This window comes from Lutra lutra, chromosome 17 (genome assembly GCF_902655055.1).
Source record: "Lutra lutra chromosome 17, mLutLut1.2, whole genome shotgun sequence".
Lineage (NCBI taxonomy): Eukaryota > Metazoa > Chordata > Mammalia > Carnivora > Mustelidae > Lutra > Lutra lutra.
In genome coordinates, this window is record NC_062294.1 from 27,112,492 (window position 1) to 27,135,343 (window position 22,852).

Below are 22,852 nucleotides of genomic sequence, written 5' to 3' on the forward strand. Positions count from 1 at the left end.
TGTGTATTCATCATGACTATTTAATTCCAAAACATTTTCATCACCCCAAAAAGAAGCCCCATGCCCTTAACAGTTACTCCCCATTCTTCCCTCTCCCTAGCCACTGGCAACCACTCTTCTACTTTTCTCTGGATTTGCCTTTTCGGGACATTTCATGTAAATGAAATCATGTAGTGTATGGCGTTTGGTATTTAGCTTTCTTTCACTGTACAAAGGTCATCCATGTTGTAACATGTATCCGTACTTTTTACAGCTAAATAATCTTCCATTGTATGGTATGCTGCATTTTGTTTGTCTAGTCATCAGTTCATGGGCATTTGGGTTGTTTACACTTTTTGGCTATTCTAAATGATGCTACTATGAACGTTCATGTACAAATTTGTGTGTGAGCAACTATTTTCAGTTCTCTTGGGCGTATACCAAGAAATGGCATTTCTAGGTCATATGGTAACTCTATGTTTATATGGTTGACTTTCTGAGGAATTGCCAAGCTGTTTATCAAGCAGCTGTACCATTTTTACATTCTATCAGCAATATATGAAGGTTCCTGTTTCTTTCTTTTTTTTTTTTAAGATTTTATTTATTTATTTGACAGACAGAGATCACAAGTAGGCAGGGAGGCAGGCAGAGAGAGAAAGGAGGGGAAGCAGGCTCCCTGCTGAGCAGAGAGTGCGATGCGGGGCTAGATCCCAGGACTCTGGGATCATGACTTGAGCCAAAGTCAGAGGCTTTAAACCACTGAGCTACCTAGGCACCCAAGGTTCCAGTTTCTTTATTTACATCCTTTTAAAAAACAAAAACAAAAAACTGATTTATTTGAGAGTGAGCACAAGAGAGAAAGGGAGAGCGTGAGTGGGGGTTGGGGGCAGAGGGAGAGGGAGAAGCAGACTCCCTGCTGAGCAGGAAGCCTGATGTGGGTGGGGCTTGATCCAGGACCCGGAGATTAGGACCCAAGTTGAAGGCAGACCCCCCAACCCACTGAGCCATCCAGGTGTCCCTTTACATCCTTATCAACCCTTGTTATTGTCTTTTTTTTTTATTCTGTTCATTTTTGTGGGTGTGAAGTGATATTCCATTTCCCTAATGATGATGGCATTATGTACTTATTGGTCATTTGTATATCTTCTTTGGAGAAATATTTAATATATACTCAAATCCTGAGCCTGTTTTAAATTGGGTTACTTGTCAGGCACCTGGGTGGTTCAGTGGGTTAAGCCTCTGCCTTCGGCTCGGTCATGATCCCAGGGTCCTGGGATCGAGCCCTATATCGGGCGCTCTGCTCGGCGGGGAACCTGCTGTTTCCTCTCTCTCTGCCTCCCTCTCCACCTACTTGTGATCTCTGTCTGTCAAATAAATAAATAAAATCTTTAAAAAATAAAAATTAAATAAATTGGGTTACTTGTGTTTTTAATGTTGAGCTGTAAGAATTCTTTATGTATTCTGGATACTAGACATTTGTCAGATAAGTGATTTACAGATACAGTCTTCTTACTGTGGGTTGTGTTTTCATTTTCTTTTTCTTTTTTCCTTTTTTCTTTTTTTTTTTTTTTTTGTATTTTCTTGTTTTTTTTTTTAAGATTTTATTTATTTATTTGACAGATCACAAGTAGGTAGAGAGGCAGGCAGAGAGAGAGGAAGGGAAGCAGGCTCCCTGTTGAGCAGAGAGCCTGATGCGGGACTCGATCCCAGGACCCTGAGATCATGACCTGAGCCGAAGGCAGCGGCTTAACCCACTGAGCCACCCAGGCGCCCCTGTATTTTCGTTTTCTTGATCGAGTCCTTTGAAACATATAATTTTTAGATTTTGAGGACATATAAATTAGCTATTTTTCCTTTAGTTTGCTTATGCTTTAGGTGTCCTGTCTAAGAAACGATTGCCTAATCCATGGTCTTGAAAAGTTACACCTGTGTTTTCTTACAAACTTACACCTGTGTTTTCTTATAAAAGTTTTACGGTTTTAGCTCTTATATTTTGGTCTTTGATCCATTTTGCATTATTTTTTGTTTATGGTTTGAAGTAGGGATGCATTTTCATTCTGTGTGTATATCCAGTTGGTCTGCACCATTTGTTGAAAAGGCTGTTTTTACCAGACTGAATTGTCATGGCATTTTTGCTGAAAATCAGTTAACTAACATGTATGGGTTTATTTCTGGACTCCTCTCTTCAATTGATCTGTCTTTCTTTATGCCATTACCACACAGTCTTGATCACTATAGCCTCTAGGAAGTTCTGAAATGGGGAAGTGTGAGTCCTCCAACTTTGTTCTCTTTCAAGATGGTTTTTTGTTATTCGAGGTCTCTTGCATTTCCACATGAATTTGGGGATCAACTTGTCAATTTCAATAAAAAAGGCAGTTGGGATTTTGATAGGGATTGCTTGAGTCTGTAGGTCACTATGAGAATATTGCCATCATGTGGCATTTTACAGTAGGCTATTACATCTTCTGAGTCTCATTTGACCTATAAGAAGTTCTTCCTTTTTGTATTTTTTTGTTTCCTTTGTTTTTGTGAAGAAACTGGGTCTTTGTCCTGTGCAGTTTCCCATACTCTAGATTTTGCTGATCGCATCTCCACAGTGTTCCTTTGTTCCTCTTTTTCCTGTAAAATGGTAACTAGATCTAGAGCTCAATTAATTCAAGTTGGTATTTTGGCCAGAATACTTCATATGTTGGTTTGTACTTCCCGTCATCATTGTTAGTATTTTAATTAACACACTCTTCTGTTCATTGCTTAATTCACTTGTACCTTGGGGATCATTACATATCTCTACACAAAGAGCTTCATTCTTTTTATAAGACTGTGTAGTATTCCATTATATGACTGCACCATAGTATATTTATCCTTTTTTTTTTTTAAAGATTTGTTTATTTGAGAGAGAGAGAGAGAGAGAGAGAGAGCTTGTGCACATAAGTTGGGAAAGGGGCGGAGGGAGAGAGAGAATCTCAAGCAGACTTCCCACTGAGCACGGAGCCCAGTGCAGGGATCAGTCTCACAACCCTGAGATCATGACCTGAGCCGAAATCAAGAGTCAGACGCTTAATAGACTGAGCCCCCCAGAAGCCCCTATCCTGTTTTTTTTATGATGAACATTTAGATTGTTTCCATTTTTTCTCTGGTATGAGATTTCATTAAATAACTTTGTACATGCATCATTCATCACATTCATGATATATTAGGGTAAATACTTAAAAGAATTATTGGGACAGAGAGGATATACATTTGTAATTCAGATAAATATTGCAACCCCCCTGCAAAGAAGTTATGGCAGTTTACATTCTCATCAGCAATATGGGAGCTCCATTTCACTGGTCTCTTTTCAATATATAGGAAACTTGCTAAATTGGCTGCTTAAATAGGGTTACGTGTGTATTGTGTCTGTATGCACATAGGTATATAAAACTTTATAGAAATCTTGAACGTACTTCAACCGGTTAATTAGTAGCCCTGTATCTGGTGCTTATTCCCTTGTAGGAACTATTCGCATCAGTCAGTAGAAAGGAAAACTTGTGTGGCTTTTTTAAACTATCTCGGGTAGACACCATGTTTCAGAGCCACCTTTCTTAATCCCTTCGTCCTCCCCCACTCCATTCTTACAGCGGCATTCTTACAGCTGGGCATGAAATACCCTCTTCTGATAGATGCTGAGGCCCCACAGGAAGAATATTCCCTGAAAGCTTGCTTGAGAGTCTTGTCCATGGCAGAAGGCTTTGTCCCTTTAGTTCTCCCAGAAGATAGCTCTGTGACCCTAATGGAGATTCAGGCTTCCCCACTGGAGGCTCTGGACTTCAGCTCCAAACAGAGTCCGTGAATGGATGCACAATTGGCCCCATTGGCTGTCAAGTCACGCGTCTGTTTGAATCCCAAAAACATTCTCTATTAGTAATTTTCGGTGTTAATTTGGTATGACAACGTGGTCCTGCAAATGCAGAAGTTGGCAGGAAACTTCACCAAATGGGTGAGATCAGAGGGCACCATTTTGTTCTCTTTGGACAGTGTAACTATTTTTGGAATGAAATTTGTCAGAATTGCAGTCTCTTTTCTTTCTTGAAACCTAGATAATCGAGGGATTTGGTCTTTTTGCTGAAACTCTCCTGATGCCACCATGGTCTAGATTCCTTGGGTTTCGTTTCGTTTTTCTTTTTCTCTTCTCTCTTCTTTCTCTCTCTCTCTCTTTATTCATTTGGTGGGGTGGGGGCGGGGTGGAGAGGGAGAGAGAGACTCTCAGGCAATCTCATGACAGGTCTCATGACCTGAGCTGAAACCAAGAGTCAGATGCTTAACCGACTGAGCTACCCAGGCACCCCTCCTTGGTTTCATTTCTGTGGCTGGCTTCCATCCTTCCATTAGGCTAGCTCTAGTCTTGCAGATACTCTGAACTTGATCTTCCGTTTGTATCTAAGCTAGAGACTAAAATTCAGTTCACCCTTGAAATACTTAATAAAATGACATCTTACTTAACAGCGTCGCATAAATTACTTTTCTGGGTAACTGATTCATACCTCAGAAGATAGCAGCTTTTTAAAAAAAGATTTTTTCAAAATCTTAGAGAAGGAGAGCAGAGAGAGAGAATGAGAGGGAAAAGCAGACTCCCCGCTGAGCAGAGAGTCTGATCGAGGCTCAATCCCAAAACCCTGAGATCATGACCTGAGTCTAAGGCAGATGCTTAATGCTGAGCCAACCAGGCGCCCCAGGTTGTGGGTTCAGCTGGTTTTATTTTGACCAAATAGTTTTGTTTTGTTTTGTTTTGTTTTTAGGTTTTATTCATTCATTTGTTTATTTATTTGAGAGATAGTGACAGAGAGTGAGCACAAGTGGAGAGGAGAGGAAGAGGCAGGCTCCCCACTGTCCTGGGAGTCTGACTTGGGGCTTGATCCTAGGACCCTGGGGTCATCTGAGCTGACAGTGGACACTAAACTGAGCCACCCAGGTGCCCCTTAACCAAATACTTTTTTTTCCTCTTCTTTTTTTTTTTTTTAATTATTTTGTTATTTATTTAAGATTGTATTTATTTGACAGAGCCACATCGAGAGAGGGAACACAAGCAGGGATAGTGGGAGATGGAGAAGCAGGCTTCCCATTGACACAGGGCTGGATCCCAGGCCCCTGGGATCATGACCTGAGCTGAAGGCAGAGACTTAACGACTGACCCACCCAGGTGCCCCTTAACCAAATATTTCTAACAGAATGAAAGTGTCACTGAGTATGTGAAAATAATACAATGGATGTTCAAGTAGTGAATGGTGTACAGTTTGATGTTGTGTCCCAAATTTTCACCACCACCACCCCCAAATTTAGCTATTTGCAGTGAACTTCTGTAAAATGTCTTCAATGCATTGTGAATGCTGACTTGCTCTGTGCTAGGCCCCATGCTGTGTGCCCAAGGGACAGAGTGGTGAAGGAAGAGCCCTTGCCTTCAGGCTTACAAATAGAGGATACAGACCAGCAGGTCTTCTTATCATTAGACTTTACCTTCTTCTACAGCCTTCCTGGCTGTAATACAGAGCTGCCCTTGGGCTTAGACAGATATGTGGGACTATTCCTCCCTAATTTAAGTAGATGATGATGTTCTTTGAACTTTTGCATTTGCTTTTCTAAAATATATAGGTAGTATACACACATAATAGAAAATTCAAAAGGGGCAAAAGTATGTGTAGTAAAAGTTAAGTCTCCCCTATTATCTGACCACTCAGCTGATCTCCCCGGGCAATCACTGTTAGAGTCTTACATGTTTTGTTTCCGACGTTATCATGCGTGTCGGTGGGCATTCCCTCTCCCCACAGACTGTAGCTTACACATAGCATGGCCTCTTTCATATAGCATGGTGTCTTGGAGACCATTCCATACCAGTACGCAGAGGCATTACTCTTCTTTATGGCTGAATCGTGTTTTTTTTTTAAAGATTTTATTTATTTATTTGACAGATCACAAGTAGGCAGAGAGGCAGGCAGAGATGCGGGGGGGAGCAGGCTCCTTGCTGAGCAGGGAGCCCGATGTGGGGCTCGATCCCAGGACCCTGAGATCATGACCTGAGCCGAAGGCAGAGGCTTAACCCACTGAGCCACCCAGGTGCCCCCCACCCCCCGTCATAATGAACCTTTTGGTTCCTGCTATTAACAGTGCTGGAGGGAATGGTCTTATATGAACATAGTTTAATTTCGAAGGACACTGCCCTGCATTTCTGAGCAACACACGAAGATGCCTGTTGCCCATAACTTCCCTCCTTATAGATTGTTTATTCTCCCAAGTTCATTTTATTTATTTATTTTTTATTTTTAAAGATTTTATTTATTTATCTTGAGAGAAAGCACAAGAGTGGGGAAGGTCCAGTGGAGAAAAAGGCTCCCCGCTCAGCGGGGAGCCCGATGTGGGACTTGATCCTGGAACTCTGGGATCACAACCTGAAGGCAGATGCTTCATCCACTGAGCCACCCAGGTTCCCCCATTCTCCCAAGTTTAAATGCCATTTTTTTCTTTTCCTGTGAACTGTTCATGCATTCTGTCCACTTATTTTTAAAGATTTATGTTTGTTTTAGAGCACAAGTGAGCAAAGTGGGGAGGGCCCGAGGGAGAGGGAGAGGCCTCAAGCAGAGGACTGCTGAGTGCGGGGCCCAGTGCAGGGCTCAATCCCGTGATCCCAAGATCATGACTTGAGCCAAAATCACGAGTTAGACACTCAGTCCACCCAGGCACCCCTGTCCCCTTTTCTATTCAGCGGTTGGTTGGTTGGTTGGTTTTGGAAGAACTCTTTGTATCCCAAAGAAATCTGCCTTCATGTATTTGTTGCAACTCTGCCTCTGCTTTCCTGTTCCTGTTGTCTCATTACCACCATCTCTACGAGCGGTGTCAGCTCTCATTTCACTTTTCTGTGTCTCCGTGTTCCGCTGCTGCCTTTCTTCAGCAGCATCTCTTCCCCTATTAGAACTTCCTGTAAGACGAGTGAATACAGTGAACTCCTGAACTCCGTGTATTGGCCACCAGAGATCTCTTTTTGCCTCTCAGTGGTATTTTTGTGACTTACTCTTGACTTCATATACTTTGGAACCACGTGTCCTTTTCACATTTACGTGAAGTGTTCCTTAGGGGCTTGTTAAGGCAAAAGCCTAGAAAGGTATATATGCTTGTCAGCCCGAGACAGTAAGGTTTGAACTCCAACCCTTACTCCATGGTGAGCTCTGGTATTGTTTTAGTACATTATTATTATTATTATTATTTTTAAGAGAAGGAGAACACGCATGCATGAGTTGGTGGGGGTTGGGTGTTGAGAGGCACAGGGAGAGAGAGGATCCTAAGCGGGCTCCATGCCCAGCTTGGAGCCTAACGTGGGGCTCAATCTCACAACCTGAGCCAAAACAAAGAATTGGATGCTGAACCGGCTGAGCCACCTAGGCATCCCAATTTTTTGAGTCAGGTTTGGTTTAACATTTTTTACTCTCAGTGGCCTTTAACCTTGGCCTAGTCCTTTGACCCCCCCTCATCAGTAAAATGGGGGATACCTATATATCAGGTTGTTATAGAGATTCACTGAGGCTGGAAACATTTAGAGGCAACGAGAGGGGTAGAGTAGAGTCCTTAAGTTTTCATCTCATCCTCAAGTCCCCATGTTTTCTAGATTGAGGTTTTCCATCTCTTAGGTGCTGCCATGGTTCTGGGTTTCCCGGGGCAAGAAGAAACCTAGCTACTTGGTCACATTCTGCACGCTCTTAAAACATTCTCTGAGCATGGCGTCAGTTTTGTCAACGGTGAAAAGGAACAGCTGTCAGACGCGGGTGCTGGTGGTGCTGACTGCATAGGGTGGTTGGGGCTTCACGGTAAAGCCTGGGGCACAGTGGCAAGTTCTCGGTCAGCTCTGGGAAAGGAGGTGAAGTCACGGCCCTTCCTCCTGTCTTGCAGAAGCCCCGTCCTGCATGTCTCTCGGCAGCACGTCCCTGAGCGCCCCTTCCATCCACTGCCCCTCCGCTGCGGTCTGCATCGGCATCCTCCCGGGCTTGGGCGCCTACTCCGGGAGCAGCGACTCCGAGTCCAGCTCAGACAGCGAAGGCACGATCAACGCCACCGGCAAGATCGTCTCCTCCATCTTCCGAACCAATACCTTCCTAGAGGCCCCATAGCTCCTGTGTCCCTCCCAGAGCTCCTGCCCGAGTAGACCGGTCGGTTTGTTCCACCTCCGGGCATCCCCTCCCTCAGAACTCCTTTGCCGCTTCCTGTGCACACCGTGACATTTTTAACCTCATCTAAAAATGTGCCAGAATCCACTGTGGCCCATCTTGTGTTTGGTTTCTCTTTCTACTCCAGTGCAGGTGTGCGGCCCTGTCTTGCTTCCTCTTCGCTTGCCGCGGTGGTGGGGCGGGGGCCGCGGCTCCGCTGAGGTTCCCCTGGAAATGCCCGGGAAGATAGCCACCCGCTGGTGTGCAGTGTATGGATCCTGTTGCTTTCTTGTTTTCTTTGTTTCCCTTCCTGACGGCACAGAGAAGCAAGGGCAGTTATGGGACAGACATCATTTAACCCTTCTCTTCTAGCTGAGCGCACCGTGTGGTTGTACTGTGCTGTGGAGCATTTTAGGGGGTGGGGGGGAGGGAGGCCCCAGGTGAACTGCTGCACCCCCTTGGAACTGACCGATTCTTGATGTTGTGTGACTAAGTAAAGATTATAAACTACATCTGCCAGGGGTGTCACTCAGCGCTCAGCACTCATTGTGGAGTTTTTCCTTATTCCTTCTCCTCCCACTCCCTCCATCCAATGCCATTTAAGACCCTAAACCTTAGAGAAACAAACATGGGCCTTACCTTATTTCATCATGGCGAGAAAGCAGAAGCCCTGGTAGGTATGTAGACGAGATGACTTATTTCTAGGAGCTTCTGGAATTCTGAGTGCCAGCCAGTGGGACACACCTGCCTGTTCTGACTCGATTCTGTGCTCTGTCAAGGCCCCTCTCTGTTTGGAATGTTTGTAGTTGAGGCTTCTAACTGTGGAAGCTCTTTGTGGCCTAAAGGTGCTGCCCTGTCCTTTCCTCCCCTCTGTGCCCCCCCTTCCTGCACAGGGCAGTTTCAAGACTGCGCAACCAAGACCTCGAGGCACTGTTCCACCTGTCTCCTTAAGGGAGGCAGAGGCTCTCCCTCCGGGATGGAGAGAGATGAAGTTAGAGGGAGGCATCCTCTTGAAAAGCAAACACAAAAACATCTATAAGCTCCCCTGCTCCAGGAGAGTGAGTCTGTACAGTTCTCTCTTCCCCTGGGTTCCTACGTCAATTGTTTCTACTTTTTTGGGTGTGAGACAGAGAGACACACACACAGAATGTGTTGACACTGTGGTGCTGGCAGGCAGAGCAGCTACTCATTTTTAATGTGGGCAGAGAGGCCCCTGGATCTCCTCCAACCCACTGCCTCTCCCCTTCCAATGCAGTGACACTCCGGTGCCCGTTAGCAGATGGTGACTTCCCTTCACCCACAAGTGATGCCTTGTGAATCCTTCTTCCTTTTCAGGACCGTGCTAATTGTTCCTAACTGTCAGCACAGGCGCCTCGGCTCCATCCTAACAAACAAGACATTTAGGTAAAACTGTGTAGGCACCTTCTGCTTCTCTGCTCCATTGTTCCTGCGATTGAGCTGTCATCATTACAGCATGTACCCAGAGCAACCTCACGGCGTTTCAGGAGGCAGACCGAGGAGTCAGAGCCACCATCTCTATGTGGTTTGACTTTTTTTTTTTTTTTTTAAGATTTTATTTGAGATTTTATCTGAGAGAGAGAGCATGAGCGGGGTGTGGGCAGGGAGAGGGAGAAGCAGGCTCCCCACTGAGCCAGGAGCACGATGAGGGGCTCGATCCCATCATGACCTGAGCCTAAGGCAGATGTTTAACCAACTGAGCCACCCAGGTGCCCCTGTGATTGGATTAAGAAGCCATAACTGTACCTTGTGGCCTCTGTTGTGAGGAGAAGGGGACAAAAGGTGATAGGGATTAAAACTTGAAAGCTAATCCACCTAAGAACAAGATCTTGCTTTTCCTGTATGGGATCTTGGGTCCCAACTCCCTCCCGGTCTGCTAACGTAGCTAGATTGTGTTGAGAAGGTTGAGGCTCCACCGGGGGAGATTTCTGCTCTCTGGTATCACGGGAGGCTGAGAGTCAGTGGTGATCGTCTCATCATGTTTACTGTCCCTGTTGGTGTAGACTCCTGGGAGACACACGTCCCATAGAACCATGACTGGCAGAGCAGGACCAGGTCTCCCTGGTAGAGGAAGCAGCCTTGAAAAGCAGCCAGTGTAGACGGTGTGGTTCAAACCCAAAGGATAGAGAAAACAGGGACTGCTTTAATCCATAAAGTGCAGCCCTCAGGCCTGAATAAATAAATAATTGGGGTTTTATAATTAGGAAAGAAAGGCTAAAGACAACCCGTATGGTGGGGTTTCTGTAAACCTGCTTACATTGTCCCGAGTGGTGGTATTTTTTTTTTTTTTTTTTTTTTTTAATTTGATAGAGCACAAGAAGTAGGCAGAGGGAGAGGGAGAAGCAGGTTTCCCACAGAGCAGAGAGCCTGGGTCTCTGGGATCATGACCTGAGCTGAAGGCAGCTGCTTAACCGACTACCCAGGTGCCCCTGAGTGGTAATATTCTCACAACTCTTGAACCAGGCAAGGGAGAAAGCCTGTTTGCCAGTTCTCTCTATATCGTTTAGCCTGTGTCACGCCATGCCCTGTCAACTACTTCTGACTTTCGGCCCTATTACCCACGTGGGTGGGGAGAAAGCATGAAATTCAGAGCATCCATTTTTCCATCTATAAAAAGCGGGGGAGCTGAGGTGACTGGACCCAGAGAGGTGGCTGGTGATCTGTTTCCATTTCCTTCCCTCGTTTTGGGTCCCAGGAGGAGAGAAGAGCTGGCTTCAGGTGTGTCTTAGACTGGAAGTTGGTCCCTTAACTAGGGGTGACCTGAGCCAGCTCTTTGCATTCTCATTCCGTGGATTCTTCCCTTCTGGCTACCTCCTTTCTACCCAGGACAAGCTGCTTTTGCCTCAAACTCCCCCCCCCCCCCCCACACACACACTGCTTCTGCTTCTCCCTGAGAACGAAGCCTACTTCCCCCTTCCCTGGATTATACCGCAGTGGTTAGGAGCTTGGAGCCAGACATTTACTAGCTGGGTCAGTGGGGCAAGCTCCTTAACCTCTCTGGGCTTCAGTTCCATCTTTGGTGGATAGAAATGATGATACAACTTTCTGGTGAGGGACAAAGATAGTCTGGCTTAGGGACTGGGTGCGGGATCTGGCACAGTGCTCAGTAAATGGTAGCCATCCTCAGTAGCCCTGATAGTGCTGGCCTCCCCTGTTTCTGCACAGGGTGGCCAGAGCTTCCATAGTAGGGATTTATGGCAGGTCTTCCCCTCCTACTGGCACTCCTCAGTTGCAGCTAGAACACCGACATGATGAAGGGTCAGATCTGTTCGTCGGAGCTCCAACCACCAGTTTCTGCTGTACGCTTCCCTCTCCCCTAAATGTTAATTGCTTAGGCACACCCGGTTCCTTGGCTCGGGTGTCCTACTCGTGGGTATATGGCTCAGCTGTTGTCTTAAGCCCCTTCCAGAAAAACAACAAGGAGAGCTCAGTGGCAGTGCACCATCATTTGGACTTGAGCGTTGTCTTGATTTTCTGGCGTGCCCAGCCTACTTACGCGAAACAGTATGGAATGTAAGTTCTGCTTGGTGGGAGGCTAGAATCTTGGCAACATCCTTGTAGTCACAGGGTGAACACAGCCAGTTGCACATTCATGCCTTAGTGACGCTGGCAAGGGCTGACGTTTTGCTCCCTTACCTGCTGGAGCTATGGATGGGGAGAATGGGGGTGTCACAGCAGTGATAGGCAGAATGTGGCCCAGCCTCAGAGCTTTGTAGAGGAGAAGGGCAGCAAGACCCAGAGACAGCTCTGAGCTGTTGGCAGGGCTTCACACTGGCTGTTTCAGTAATAGGCACATCATTATGCCATATGTGGATTTGTTTCATTCATTCATTTGATACTGAGGCCTGCTGTGTATGCCAGGCACTGTTTGGTTTTTGTTTTTGTTTTTTAAGGATTTAAGTTATTTGGGGGGAGAGGTAGAGGGGCAGAGGGAGAAGCAGGCTCCCTGCTAACCAGGGAGTCCAACTCAGTGCTTAATCCCAGGACCCTGAGATCATGACCTGAGCCAAAGATAGCCGCTTAACTGAGCCATCCCGTGCCCAGGTTTGGGACATTTGTGGACCATTTTTGTGGACTGTAGTGTCTTTCATCCTAAAAAAAAAAAAAAAAAGTCCTGTGAAGCAGTCCTTCTCTACATTTTATAGGGAAAATCAGAATTCATAGTGGTTCAGTGACTTGCATGAAGTTGCACAGTTGAGAGGACCAGAATTTTGAGCCTTTAACTCTTTCAGTATGGCCTTCTCTGGTTTCAGTGGAAATTTTAAACAAATGCTATGTCCAGGCCTTAGCAGCAGTGATGCAAGGGTGAAGGGATCTTTTCCATTTTCAAGTTCACTTTTCAGCTTGCTATCCATGTACCAGAAACCAAGCATCAGCATCACCAAGGCTGTTTGTTTTCATTGAGGTATGATTGACATTCGTTTCAGGTGTACAATTCAGTATTTGTATGTATTGCAGAACGGTCCATCCACTTTTCTTGTGGTGAGGGCTTTTAAGATCTATGCTCTTAGTGGTTTTCTGATATACAATACAGTGTTGTTATTAACTGTAGTTACCATACTGTACGTTACATCCCTGGGACTTATTTTGGTTTGTTGTTTTAAGTGGTGATTTGGCCGGGTCAGGGGTTTGGGTCCATTGCTTTCCCCTGCGAACTTGCGCCAACTGGGAGCGGGCTTGCTTGTTTGATCCCCTCAACCTGGGCAGAGAAGGGGGAAGAAAGAGATGTTGGGGTCTGCTCCTGTGAAACCTGGAGGTGAGGGCCATGGCCACCACACCTGAGGTAGGGGGTCCATAAGATTTTGAGTGTTGGGGATGGACACCAGCATAAAGCAGGGACTCGACCCATGGCCCAGTTGATGTCTGTCTTTCCTGTTTTACCAGTTTGGTAAATTTCTCCCATGGGGAGGTGCAGAGGAGAGGTCTGCATGAGAAGTGGTTCCCCCAGTACGCCTGTCCCCTGAGAGCTAAGGAGGAGAAAGCTGCTCCCCTTTAGAGACCTCTGATAAATCATAGCTTGACAGATTAGGGGGTACGGCTCAGGGGTAAAGCATTTGACTGCAGAATTTGACAGATTATTCCAGGTTTGGATGGGTACAAATTTCTCTGGATGTGACATCCAGCTAGACTCACCCCAGCTGCTGAGCAGTGGGCAGATAAGCAGACTTGTGCTATGTTTTGATGGACACGTAGTCTTACAGCTGGCCCAAGCAGGGGTTAGGCCCAGACCGAAGAAGCCAGATGCCCTCACCCTGCAGTTCTATCCCATGTTGCCAGCTGGCTCCCTGGGTGGTTGTACTCTAATTTCCCAAAGGTCCTTGGGGAAATGGGGCTCTGTGCACTCCTGCAGCCCTCTCAGAAGTGAAGGTGTCCCTAAAGGATAGTTCAGCTGACTTGTGGCTGCAGAGCCAGCAGGGCATTGGAAGCTGAGGATGAAGGTCTCCCTCACTCGCTCTCACCAGGTAGACATGGGTTCCTGAGGCTACCAGGCACCCAGAGGTGGCATGCTGGTGGGCGCCCAGGTCTAGCAGGCCCCAGTGACAATGACTGACGTGGGAGAGTGGATCAGGATAACAGACCTCCCAGATTCAGTGCAGAGAAAGGACAAATTTATTAGCAAGTCGAGCAGACTCCCTTGCAGAGTCAGAGGAAGATGCTGTGGACTAAGTATAGGCTCTGGGATGGGGCAGATCGGGATGTAAGTTCCGGCCCCGCCTCTGTGGGATTGGATGAGCTGCTCTCCTCAGTTCATCTCTGCAAAGGTCACAGGCATAGGCTATTGGCTACTGGAAGAGTTCATCAAGATTATGCCTACAGAGGTCTTAATGTGGAGCTGGAAACAGCACTTAGTAGAACCGTTGTTACTGGATGCACAGAAGCCTGGGGCACAGGAGCTAGTGACTGGGCCTGAGGACCCCGGGACTAGTGTAGGCTCTGCAGGGGCTCCGGTTGCTAGCGGGGGCCCAGGGCATTTTGTCTGCACAGTTACCTATGGAGCCTGTGCTCTGTGCCAAATCCCGGGCCGGTTTATCAGAGTGAATACTGGGTGTGTGGACCGTGTGCCCCCACGAAGAAACGATGGCCCCACCTTGCTGGGGGAAAGAGCTTTTTAGGTTTCCTTCCCCAGATCAGTGAGCCCATCAGGTCCCAGCTGAGGAAGGCACTGACACAGGGACATTGGAAACTCCTTTATTACCCTGAGTATAACAAATAGAACACAGTCACAGTATAAAAAAACAAAGCAGGAAGTAGGTGCAGGCAATGACACAAAGTATGCACTGGGGACACACTCCTTCAGGGTCTGCAGCTAGTTACTTGGAAAAAGCCAGTTAGGATTGTAAAAATTTTCTCTTTAATAACAATAATTCCACTAAAATTATACAAAGTACATTCAATACTTAAGGGTAGGGAGGAAGCCAGTCTGGCCCGGAAGCATCCTCTGTCGGCTCCAACAAAGGAAGCCCAGCTGGGCTGGGGGAAGGAGGGGGAGGGGAGGTCCGGTTGTAAAAAATGAAAACGTGGATCGGTTAAAAACAAGGCCACCCACAAGGAAGCAGGGTGAGCGTGCACGTTCCTGGGGAGGGCGGGAGGCCCAGCCGGCATGCTGCTGCTGGGCCCGGGCTGGCGCTCAGGCGGGCTCCGAGTGCATCGGGGGCAGGTTTTTATGCTTGAAATACTGCACGACTTGTTGGGGCAGTTCCGCCAGCACCGCTTTGGCCAAGGTCTCTTTCGCTGCCTGCGGGGCCGAGGGTGAGGTGGAGAGGGGAGATAGGAAAGGTCAGTGGAAGACTGTGAGGAGGGACACCGTGCCCAGTCTGTTCCTAGAGAAGGTGGCCCTGGAGGACAGAATCAGGGCCGAGGGCCAGGGCTGTCTAGAACTTACAACCCTTGTCCCAGTCCAGGGCCTGAAACCCCACTGCTAGCAGTGCTTTTCCTTTATGTGAAGTCTCTCTCTTTCCCTGAGCACCTGAGAGGCCCGGGGATCGCATCTTGGGATGAATGTGTCTGTGGGAGGCTTTTCAGGGAAAGAGTCGGTGGAGGTGAGCCGCCCAGCCTACTCACCTGACAGACACTTCCTGAGCACCTTCTTGGCCCACATAAATGGGCTGGGAGTGTCTGGCTCACTGCTGAATGCTCAGCCCCAGGCCAGCCCTGGGGAGGTGCTCACTCAGTGTCCTGTGCATGAATGGAGGGCCATGGCCCAGCATCTGTCCTCAGGAAGCTAAGGCTCCAGAGGAAGGAGTTGGACCACCTCTGGTAAAACCCAGAGGACGCTGGGCAGACCTGTGACACTAGTGGGTATAAAACAAAGTGATAAGTTCTTCCTAGGACTGGCTTGTGGGTTCTGTGCCACACAAGCCCAAGAGGCCCTATGACTGAGGGAACCAGGGTCTGAGAGGTCAGGGACTTGTCCAAGGCTATGCAGTAAGCTTCTGGTTAAAAGTTAGGCCCCCAGGTGACAGGGGTGGCATCTGGAACTGCTCCCTCTGGGATCCTGGTGGATCCAGCTGCTAGGCAGTGACCCTGCGGGCAGACCCTGGGTTACCTGCAGATAGGCCCAGAGCCAACTCCAGGAACAAGGTGGTGCCACCAGTACCCCCCATGGAGCAGGCCCTCCCATCCCGAAGGAGGCTGGGTGAGCTGCGCCGACCACGAAAGTCTCTCTCGCTCCTGGGCCTTTGCTCTCAGCTGCCCCCCTACCTCCATCTGCCTGGAATGCTTTGCCCTACCTGGATAACTCCAAGTTCTGGTTCGGGGCCTTGGTCAGAGGGCAGGGCCTCCATGAGCTTGCTGAAGCCAGTGCTCACGTGCTCGGAGGACCTCATGGGGACAGGCCCTGTGCAGCACACAGTCAATGGAGTGGAGACCAGAGGAGCCCAAGACTTTCATCCTTACTAACTCTGGTTGCTGGGGTCCCCTAAGTGCCCTCTCCCCAGCCCAGGCCCACACTCACGTTGCGGAACTCTCGGAAGGGCACGAACTGCACGATGTCACGGGCTGCCTCCTCCCCCGTGTGCGAGCGTAGTGTGCGGCTGTCCCCGTCCAGGAACTCCATGGCGGCAAAGTCGGCATTGCCCACGCCCACGATGATGATGGACATGGGCAGCTTGGAAGCCTGCACCACGGCGTGGCGTGTCTCCTCCATGTCACTGATGACGCCGTCCGTGATGATGAGGAGGATGAAGTACTGCTGCAGGGAAGAGGCAGCCGGGTGCTCTGAGGCCTCTGGCCCCTTTCCCTGGCCTCCCCCAAACCCTCTGACCCCTGGGAGAAAGGCAGTGCTTCTTCCCCAGCTGTAGCCAAATCCCAGCCCCCGCCGTCAGCACACCACCCCGGCAGGCCTCTCCGTGGCTGAACCCTGACCTGGCCCCCGCACAGACCGCTCTCTTCCTCATGCCCTGGCTGTGACCTTAGACTCTGCAGCTTGAAGTCAGAGCCCCAAACTCCAGGCCTGGCCCTCTGGTTACTCTGCCATGGGACCCTGGGCAACTGACCAATGTCACTGTGCCTCGGCTTCGTCATCTGCACGGGGACAGCTGCTGTACCTCTCAGAGAAGACATGCCTGGCCCACAACTGCCCTCCATGACCGAGACCCACGTTCCTGGCAGTCAGGCCCACGGCCAGGGAAGGCGGCATGTTGTGGCTGCCTTGCCTCGGACCAGCCTCACCTTCTCTGCTCCACCCACACAAGATACCCCATCTGTGTGGCTGGCTGGCGCTTCCGGCTCGTGGCCTTGGCTGCTAGTAAGTGGACTAGGGGATCACAGAGCAGACACAGCCTCAAGGCACAAAATCACTTCAGCCGCGGTCCCTCACTTGCACAGCCTATACCCAGCAGGCAGTCTCAGTTCGGGTCCTGTGTGCTTCCCTTATCAGCAGAGGCGGGAAGCAGAGCCTCAGGGGACGAGCTTCTGGCTAGACTTCAACAACCAGGTACAGGGTGTGGTGTTGGTTTTTACCGTTACACTATATATGGTGAGTGGTAACTTTTCACTCATGGTGGGCTATACCGTTTCCTTAGAAAATTATTTAAAATACTGAATAATTAGCATGGGCATGCATGGCCACAGCATGAACTGTGACCGGGACAGGCTGGGCACATGAGGTTCGAGAAGGATCCCTGGATGGTCTAGGCAGAGGCCCCAGGATACTAAGCAGACTGAAACCCTAGTGTGAACTCCGCACTGTGCTTAGCACCCTCCGGCCCCTTTTTGAGGAACCTGGTTTTGCTCATCTGTAAAATAAACAGAACAGCCCTACATGGCCCTACTACTTACTCTTTGAGGCTTTTGCCTTCTAGTCTGATCCTTCTGGCTCTCAGGAGAGGAGACAAGGGCCCAGACTAGTCCAGGTCACGGAGGGCAGAACCAAGCCAGACCCCAAGTCAACGCCTGGCCACCTCCTTACCCAGAAAAGCCATCTGCTCCCTGGAAAACATACAGAGGCTACAAGTGCCCCCTGGGATGCCCTGCTGTCCTGCCTGTCCCCCACACACAGCCCTGGAAGGAGTGAGCGAGCCGCTCGGAGGTGTACACCCGCCATCTGAACCCTCTACCCCCAGCAGGTGCAGCAGAGCAGCACCTGCACTGTGCCTTTAAGAGACGGAGCCCTTGGCGCTGGGGATACCTGTTGCTATGGAGATGGCAGCCTGCATCCCTGCAGTGGAGGGCAGCAGCTGTCACCACCCCCATCCCTGTGGTTGGGGGGGGGGGGCTTCTAAGCCCATCTGTACCTTTGTCCCCCCCAGCCCACCCCTTCCCTAAGTGGCCCTCTAACCCCACTTCCATCCTGCCAGAAATAGTCCAGGGCAAGATTTCTGGGGCACCTAAGCTGTCTGGAAGGAAGACGAGGGAGAATGCCTGGTCTTCATCAGCAGGTTCACCACTCGGGGTGGGGCTGGCCTCCCACCCTCCTCCTCCCCACCCGGCCCTCTCAGCTTTCTCCTTTCACTCAGCCACACATCTGTACTAGGAGATGGGAGCCTCAGGCCTTGGATCCTTCTTCCCAAGGAGGTGGGCACAGACAGTGTCTAGGTTCCCACAGGACCATGACCACCACCTGACTGGGTAAGAACGTCCCTGCTAATGCATGGCAGTGCACAGACCCTCCCCGGACATCCTTGTGCTGTGAATCTGTTCTAGAGCTGAGGAAAGGCGCTAAGAGGCGGTTCAGTGACATGCTGGAAACTGGTACAGTTTTGATCCAAACTCAAGCCTGGCCGACTCCAAAGCTGGGGCTCTTTCCACAGCGTCCCCGCCACCCCAACCCCCGTTTTGGTGGCCTGGCCTCGCCAGTAATGGGCCCCAGCTGGGAGGAGCTTTCTGCATCCTCTCACCCCACATCCCACTGTTAGATGGCCTCAATGTCTAGGATAGTGGCCCAGGGAAGAGCCAGAGCCATGGCACCAGACATTAACCCTCACTCCCGTGCGCCAGCTAGCCGCAATACCCACAGCCATGTGCCTGATCTCAGCTTCTGCCCAGCTGGGCCAGCCTTGGCAAGGGACCTGCAGCTAACACATCTCGTGCTTCTCACCCACCCCAGGCAGAGCCAAGGTTGTCTGGGAGCCTCTACATTCCACTACAAGCCACACCTCCAAAACAGAAATGGGGGGGATCATAGACTAGGAGAAGGAGGGACAGAACTGGGCAGGAGGAGGCGGGAAAGGGCTCTGCTATCCCTGCAGACAACCCTGGTATCCCTTACCCCACCCCCAAACTTTCCCACCTCCATGCCCTTCCTGTGCCCTTCCTCCTGCCTGGTATGCCCTCCCAGCCACAGCTCCTAGACACAACTGAGCGTCTACACCTTCTGTCCCAAGCAGGTCAAAGGCCCTCCCCAGCCCAGAGCTCCACTTCCCCTGCCAGCATTACCCCTAGGGGAGGTCTCCTCTGGAGACTCCTCTGCACCCTCTTCCACATCTCTCAGGTCTGGCACCCTGTCCCTGCCCCAGAAACACAGCCAGTTTCTGTCAGGTCCAACCACAAAGCAAAGCACCCAACAGTTCAAGGATGGAGTAGCTTTTGCCTTTACCCAGAGGTTCTTCAGGCTCCTGGGACTATAAATAGCCATTTCCCCAAAAGCATTTAATACATGATCATATCTGTAAGAAACCAACCACAACAGTTCCAGGCAGTCTGGGGAAGCTGCTCCCTGGCTTATTTCTGGAAGTTGGCTGCCAAAGACCCTTGGAGTGGGGGGAATTCCCCAGGGTCCTGTGTCCCAGCTCGTCCTCCACTAGGACACCAGATACCTAGGTAGCCAACCAGCAACGAGCTATGGATGGCGAGACCCAGGGCTTCTGGGCAGAGGGAAGGATGGGGGTCTTCTAGCCCCTTCTGAACCTCTTCATACCCTCAATGGCCTCCCATGGCCCTCAAGAGAAAATCCAGGTTCCTCATTGCCTTCCAAGGCCCTGTGGTAGCTGGCTCTCCCCTACCCCCTCTCCCCACTCCTCCAGTTAGGTCCAAACACCATGCCTCCTGGGCTTTGCCTATGCTATTCCCTCTGCCTGGGGCACTCCATACCACAAGCACGCATGCTTTTTATGTAGCTAACTCTTAAGTATACTCCACGTCTCAACCTGGACACCTCCCTTCCAAGATGCCTTCCCTGAGCCCGCTGGGTTAGGTGCCACTGTGAGGCCAGGCCTCTGTCAGCCCAGGTGTGATGGCCGTGCCTCACAGCGGCTGCTTACCAGACAGACCCCGCCACGCACCATCCCCTCCGCCCCAGACTACAGGCTCTGGGAGGGCAGAGGCCGCGTATCACGGTCTCCCTTATGCCACACAGAAACCTGCTCTGGAAAAACGGGCTGTGTGTGTGAATGGGAGCGCGAAGCCTCCCACCACATGCTCTCGAGTGTCTGTCCGTGGGCGTGCACGCGTGTGCATGTGTCTTGGGCCAGGGAAGGTGACGCCCTGCCCAGTGTTGCCGCCTCACAGCCGCTGTATAAAAGTAGCACTTACTGTACAGATTATTTCCGTCTGCCTCGGGTCTAACCGTGCTCGGTTTCAGCCAGAGGCGTCCCCAGAAGGTCCAGCCGCCCACAGTCCTCGAGTGCTTGCTGTGTGCCAGGCACCGTGCTGAGCGATTCACGTGCCAATCCGGTTGAATCCTCAGTGTTTCTAGCTCCTGTTCCAGCACCTCCGCGGTACAGGTGAGGAACCGGGCTCAGAGCTTCAGCAAGCTGCTGTGGGTCACACAGCCAGGCAGAAGAGGAGCGGGGGTCTGAATGGGTTCAATGGGGCCCGGGGGCTTGACGCTGAACTGCCAGGCAGTGCAACCTCTGGTGTGTGGGGACATGCGGGCTAGAGACGGGCCAGAGGTGGAGAAGCGTTCCTGTGACATCAGGGTGAGAGAGGCTCAGACACTCTCCGGGCCCACTCCCACTGGGAGATGACCCACGTCACACAGGGTAGGGGGCACTGCTTCTGGAGGCTGAGGGTGCCCAGAGAAGGCTGCCTTTCCAGGTTGGAAGGACCGGGTCATGACCCAAGAGGCTGGGGCACTGAGAGCGCCGGACCCTTGCCTCAGGACCACCAGGGAGCTGCCTCAAAGGGGCTGGGGTGCCGAGCAGATAAAGACTGGGCAGAGAAAGGGCAAGTTTCCCACTCTGGGGAGGCCTTAGCAGTTGTTCTTCAGGAATACCAGGAGCCCCTTCCTGGCCCTTCCCAGCGTCCCAGCCCCTTGCCCACCTAGGATCCAGCCAGCCCAGGCCCCTTCCTCCCCGGAGCGCACCTCCCACGCCTTCCTACCCTGGCTCCGCCTGGCGAGAACACCGGCTTCCTTCCTGCTCCCACACCACGGTTCTTCCTTCTCAACAAGGCAGGCCCTTTCTCCCTCCCCTCTCTCAGCTGGCGGAAAACGGCTTGGCTGACAGACCACAGGCATCCAAGCAGTGTGAGCCCAAGGGCTGCCTCTCCAACTACTTCCAGCCCTGCGCCCCCAGGAATAAAAAACCAGCCCCTCCTGGGCCTTCCCTGGTTGCTGTCCCACTCAGGTGGCCCCAGAGCCTCAGCAGCCATGGGGGCTTTACTTCCCCCTTTCATAAAGGAAATCGGCTGGGAGCGGGAAGGGGCTTGTCTCCAGGGGGCTGGCGCCTCAGCAGCTCCTGGCCCCAGAGGCTGAAGAGACCGGATCGCCTTCCTTTGCCCCCACCCTTGCCAGTGACCTCCTTCCCACCGGCCCTGGCCTCTGCGGTCCGCTGGGCCTGTTCTTCCTCCCCCTCCAGGGCACTCTGGGTGCAGGGGCTGTGTGAGCCTGTTTCACCTGAACACCTCAGAGTAGGTCTTACCAGTCCCACCGTACGAACAACGGAACAGAGGCTTGGGGAGGTTATGTGCTTTGCCCAAGTCACACCGAGGAAGCAGTGCGGACAGGATCCAAACCCTGGCAGCCTGACCAGAGAGGTCCCTTCTGCCTCCCAAACAACGAGACCGTGTCCTGCTGTCTTGTCCTCACCAGTTCAGCCTGGGTGTCCCCTTCTTTCTCGTAACCTCCCCTTCACCTCCTCCATCTTGGCCACCACTCCCAGAAGCCAACCTCCGGCTCCCCAGGAACCAGGGAGGTGTCTCACTCCACTGGTGGGCCCAACAGGACCAAGTCCTTTTCCCTTTGGGAGAGGCCCTGGCTGAGTCCCCTCCTCCTGCCTACCGAGCCTTACGTGGCGCACAGTCCAGGGCGGGGTTGACCGATTCATCCATCCCCAGGCATGCTGAGTGCCAGCCACAGGCCAAGAGATGGCAAACACACAGGGCCAGACAGTGGCCCACAGGGTCAGCTTTAGGGCTGCTGGGACCACCCTCTCTTGGTTCCCAGGTGTCCCGGGACTAACGAATACCCCCTGCCCTGGGGAGACACCTCCCACTGATCACAGCCCCGTGTCCTGCTGAGCACAAATGGAATCAGTGTGTCTTTTTCAAGTCTGTGCTCCAGAAAGCCAGGACCAATCAAGTTGAGCTTGGTTCAATCCCCTTACCATACCCGCAGGTAAACTGAGACAGAGAAGTCCGACTCTCCAGCTCACCAGCACCCTGGCGGGGGGTGGGGGGGGCAGAGTAGGGCGGACCTCAGCCTGGGGCCAGCCCTTTCCTGCACATCCATGGCGGCCGCTGCCTACTCACCGTGGCCGTCTGCTGCTGAGTGGCCTGGGCCGCAAACCGCGCCACATGGTTGACGATGGGAGAGAAGTTGGTGGGACCATAGAAGCGGATGTGGGGCAGGCAAGCTGAGTATGCCTGAGCGATGCCATCCACACCTGCCTCGGAGAGAAGACTGCATGAGCCTGGTCCCCCCTTCAACCCTTCACCCACCCTCATCCTATTTGCAGACCCTCCCTCTACTTCATGCTTGCCCCAAATGCCCCTACAGTGGCCCGCGTGGGTCCCGTGAGACCACATGCTCCCAGAGGGCAGGGCCAAGATGCCATAAAGCAAACAGCCCTGAATATGGAGTCACGAAGACCTGAGTTCGAATCCTGCCTTTGCCACTTCTTAGCTGTGGGACCTGAGGCAAGCTGTTTAATCTTTCTGAGCCTATTTCCTTGTCTGCAATGGGACTGATATTCTTCCCTCTTGGGTAGCTGGCCAGAGGGGGGCCCAGCAGCTCTTCCCAGAGAAGGGACTTGGCAGCTAGCCATCTTGAGCTCCATTCTGGACATGCTTTGGGTTTTGTTGGTGGTTCACAG

At 51.0% G+C, this 22,852-nt stretch overlaps 2 protein-coding genes across 9 annotated transcripts in view; one reads left to right on the forward strand and one right to left on the reverse strand.

The window, feature by feature from the left end:
* Nucleotides 1-8,257, forward strand: part of PSME3IP1 (proteasome activator subunit 3 interacting protein 1) — a 34,105-nt gene extending 25,848 nt beyond the window's left edge. For all 7 annotated transcript variants that reach the window (XM_047712412.1, XM_047712406.1, XM_047712407.1 and 4 more), the window contains one exon: nt 7,891-8,257. In XM_047712412.1, coding sequence (XP_047568368.1) covers nt 7,891-8,108 — 218 coding nt within the window. In that variant the 3' untranslated portion in view covers nt 8,109-8,257. The remainder of the gene's footprint in view (nt 1-7,890) is intronic.
* Nucleotides 8,258-14,337: 6,080 nt separating this feature from the next.
* The window catches only part of CPNE2 (copine 2), a 44,942-nt gene continuing 36,427 nt past the window's right edge, over nt 14,338-22,852 (reverse strand). Inside the window, exons 14-16 of one of the 2 annotated variants that reach the window (XM_047711068.1) lie at nt 22,290-22,423; nt 16,117-16,350; nt 14,338-14,898 (exon numbers count right to left, since the gene is read on the reverse strand). In XM_047711068.1, coding sequence (XP_047567024.1) covers nt 14,791-14,898; nt 16,117-16,350; nt 22,290-22,423 — 476 coding nt within the window. In that variant the 3' untranslated portion in view covers nt 14,338-14,790. Of the gene's footprint in view, nt 14,899-16,116; nt 16,354-22,289; nt 22,424-22,852 lie in introns of both variants that reach the window. The other variant, XM_047711067.1, reaches the window with a different exon arrangement.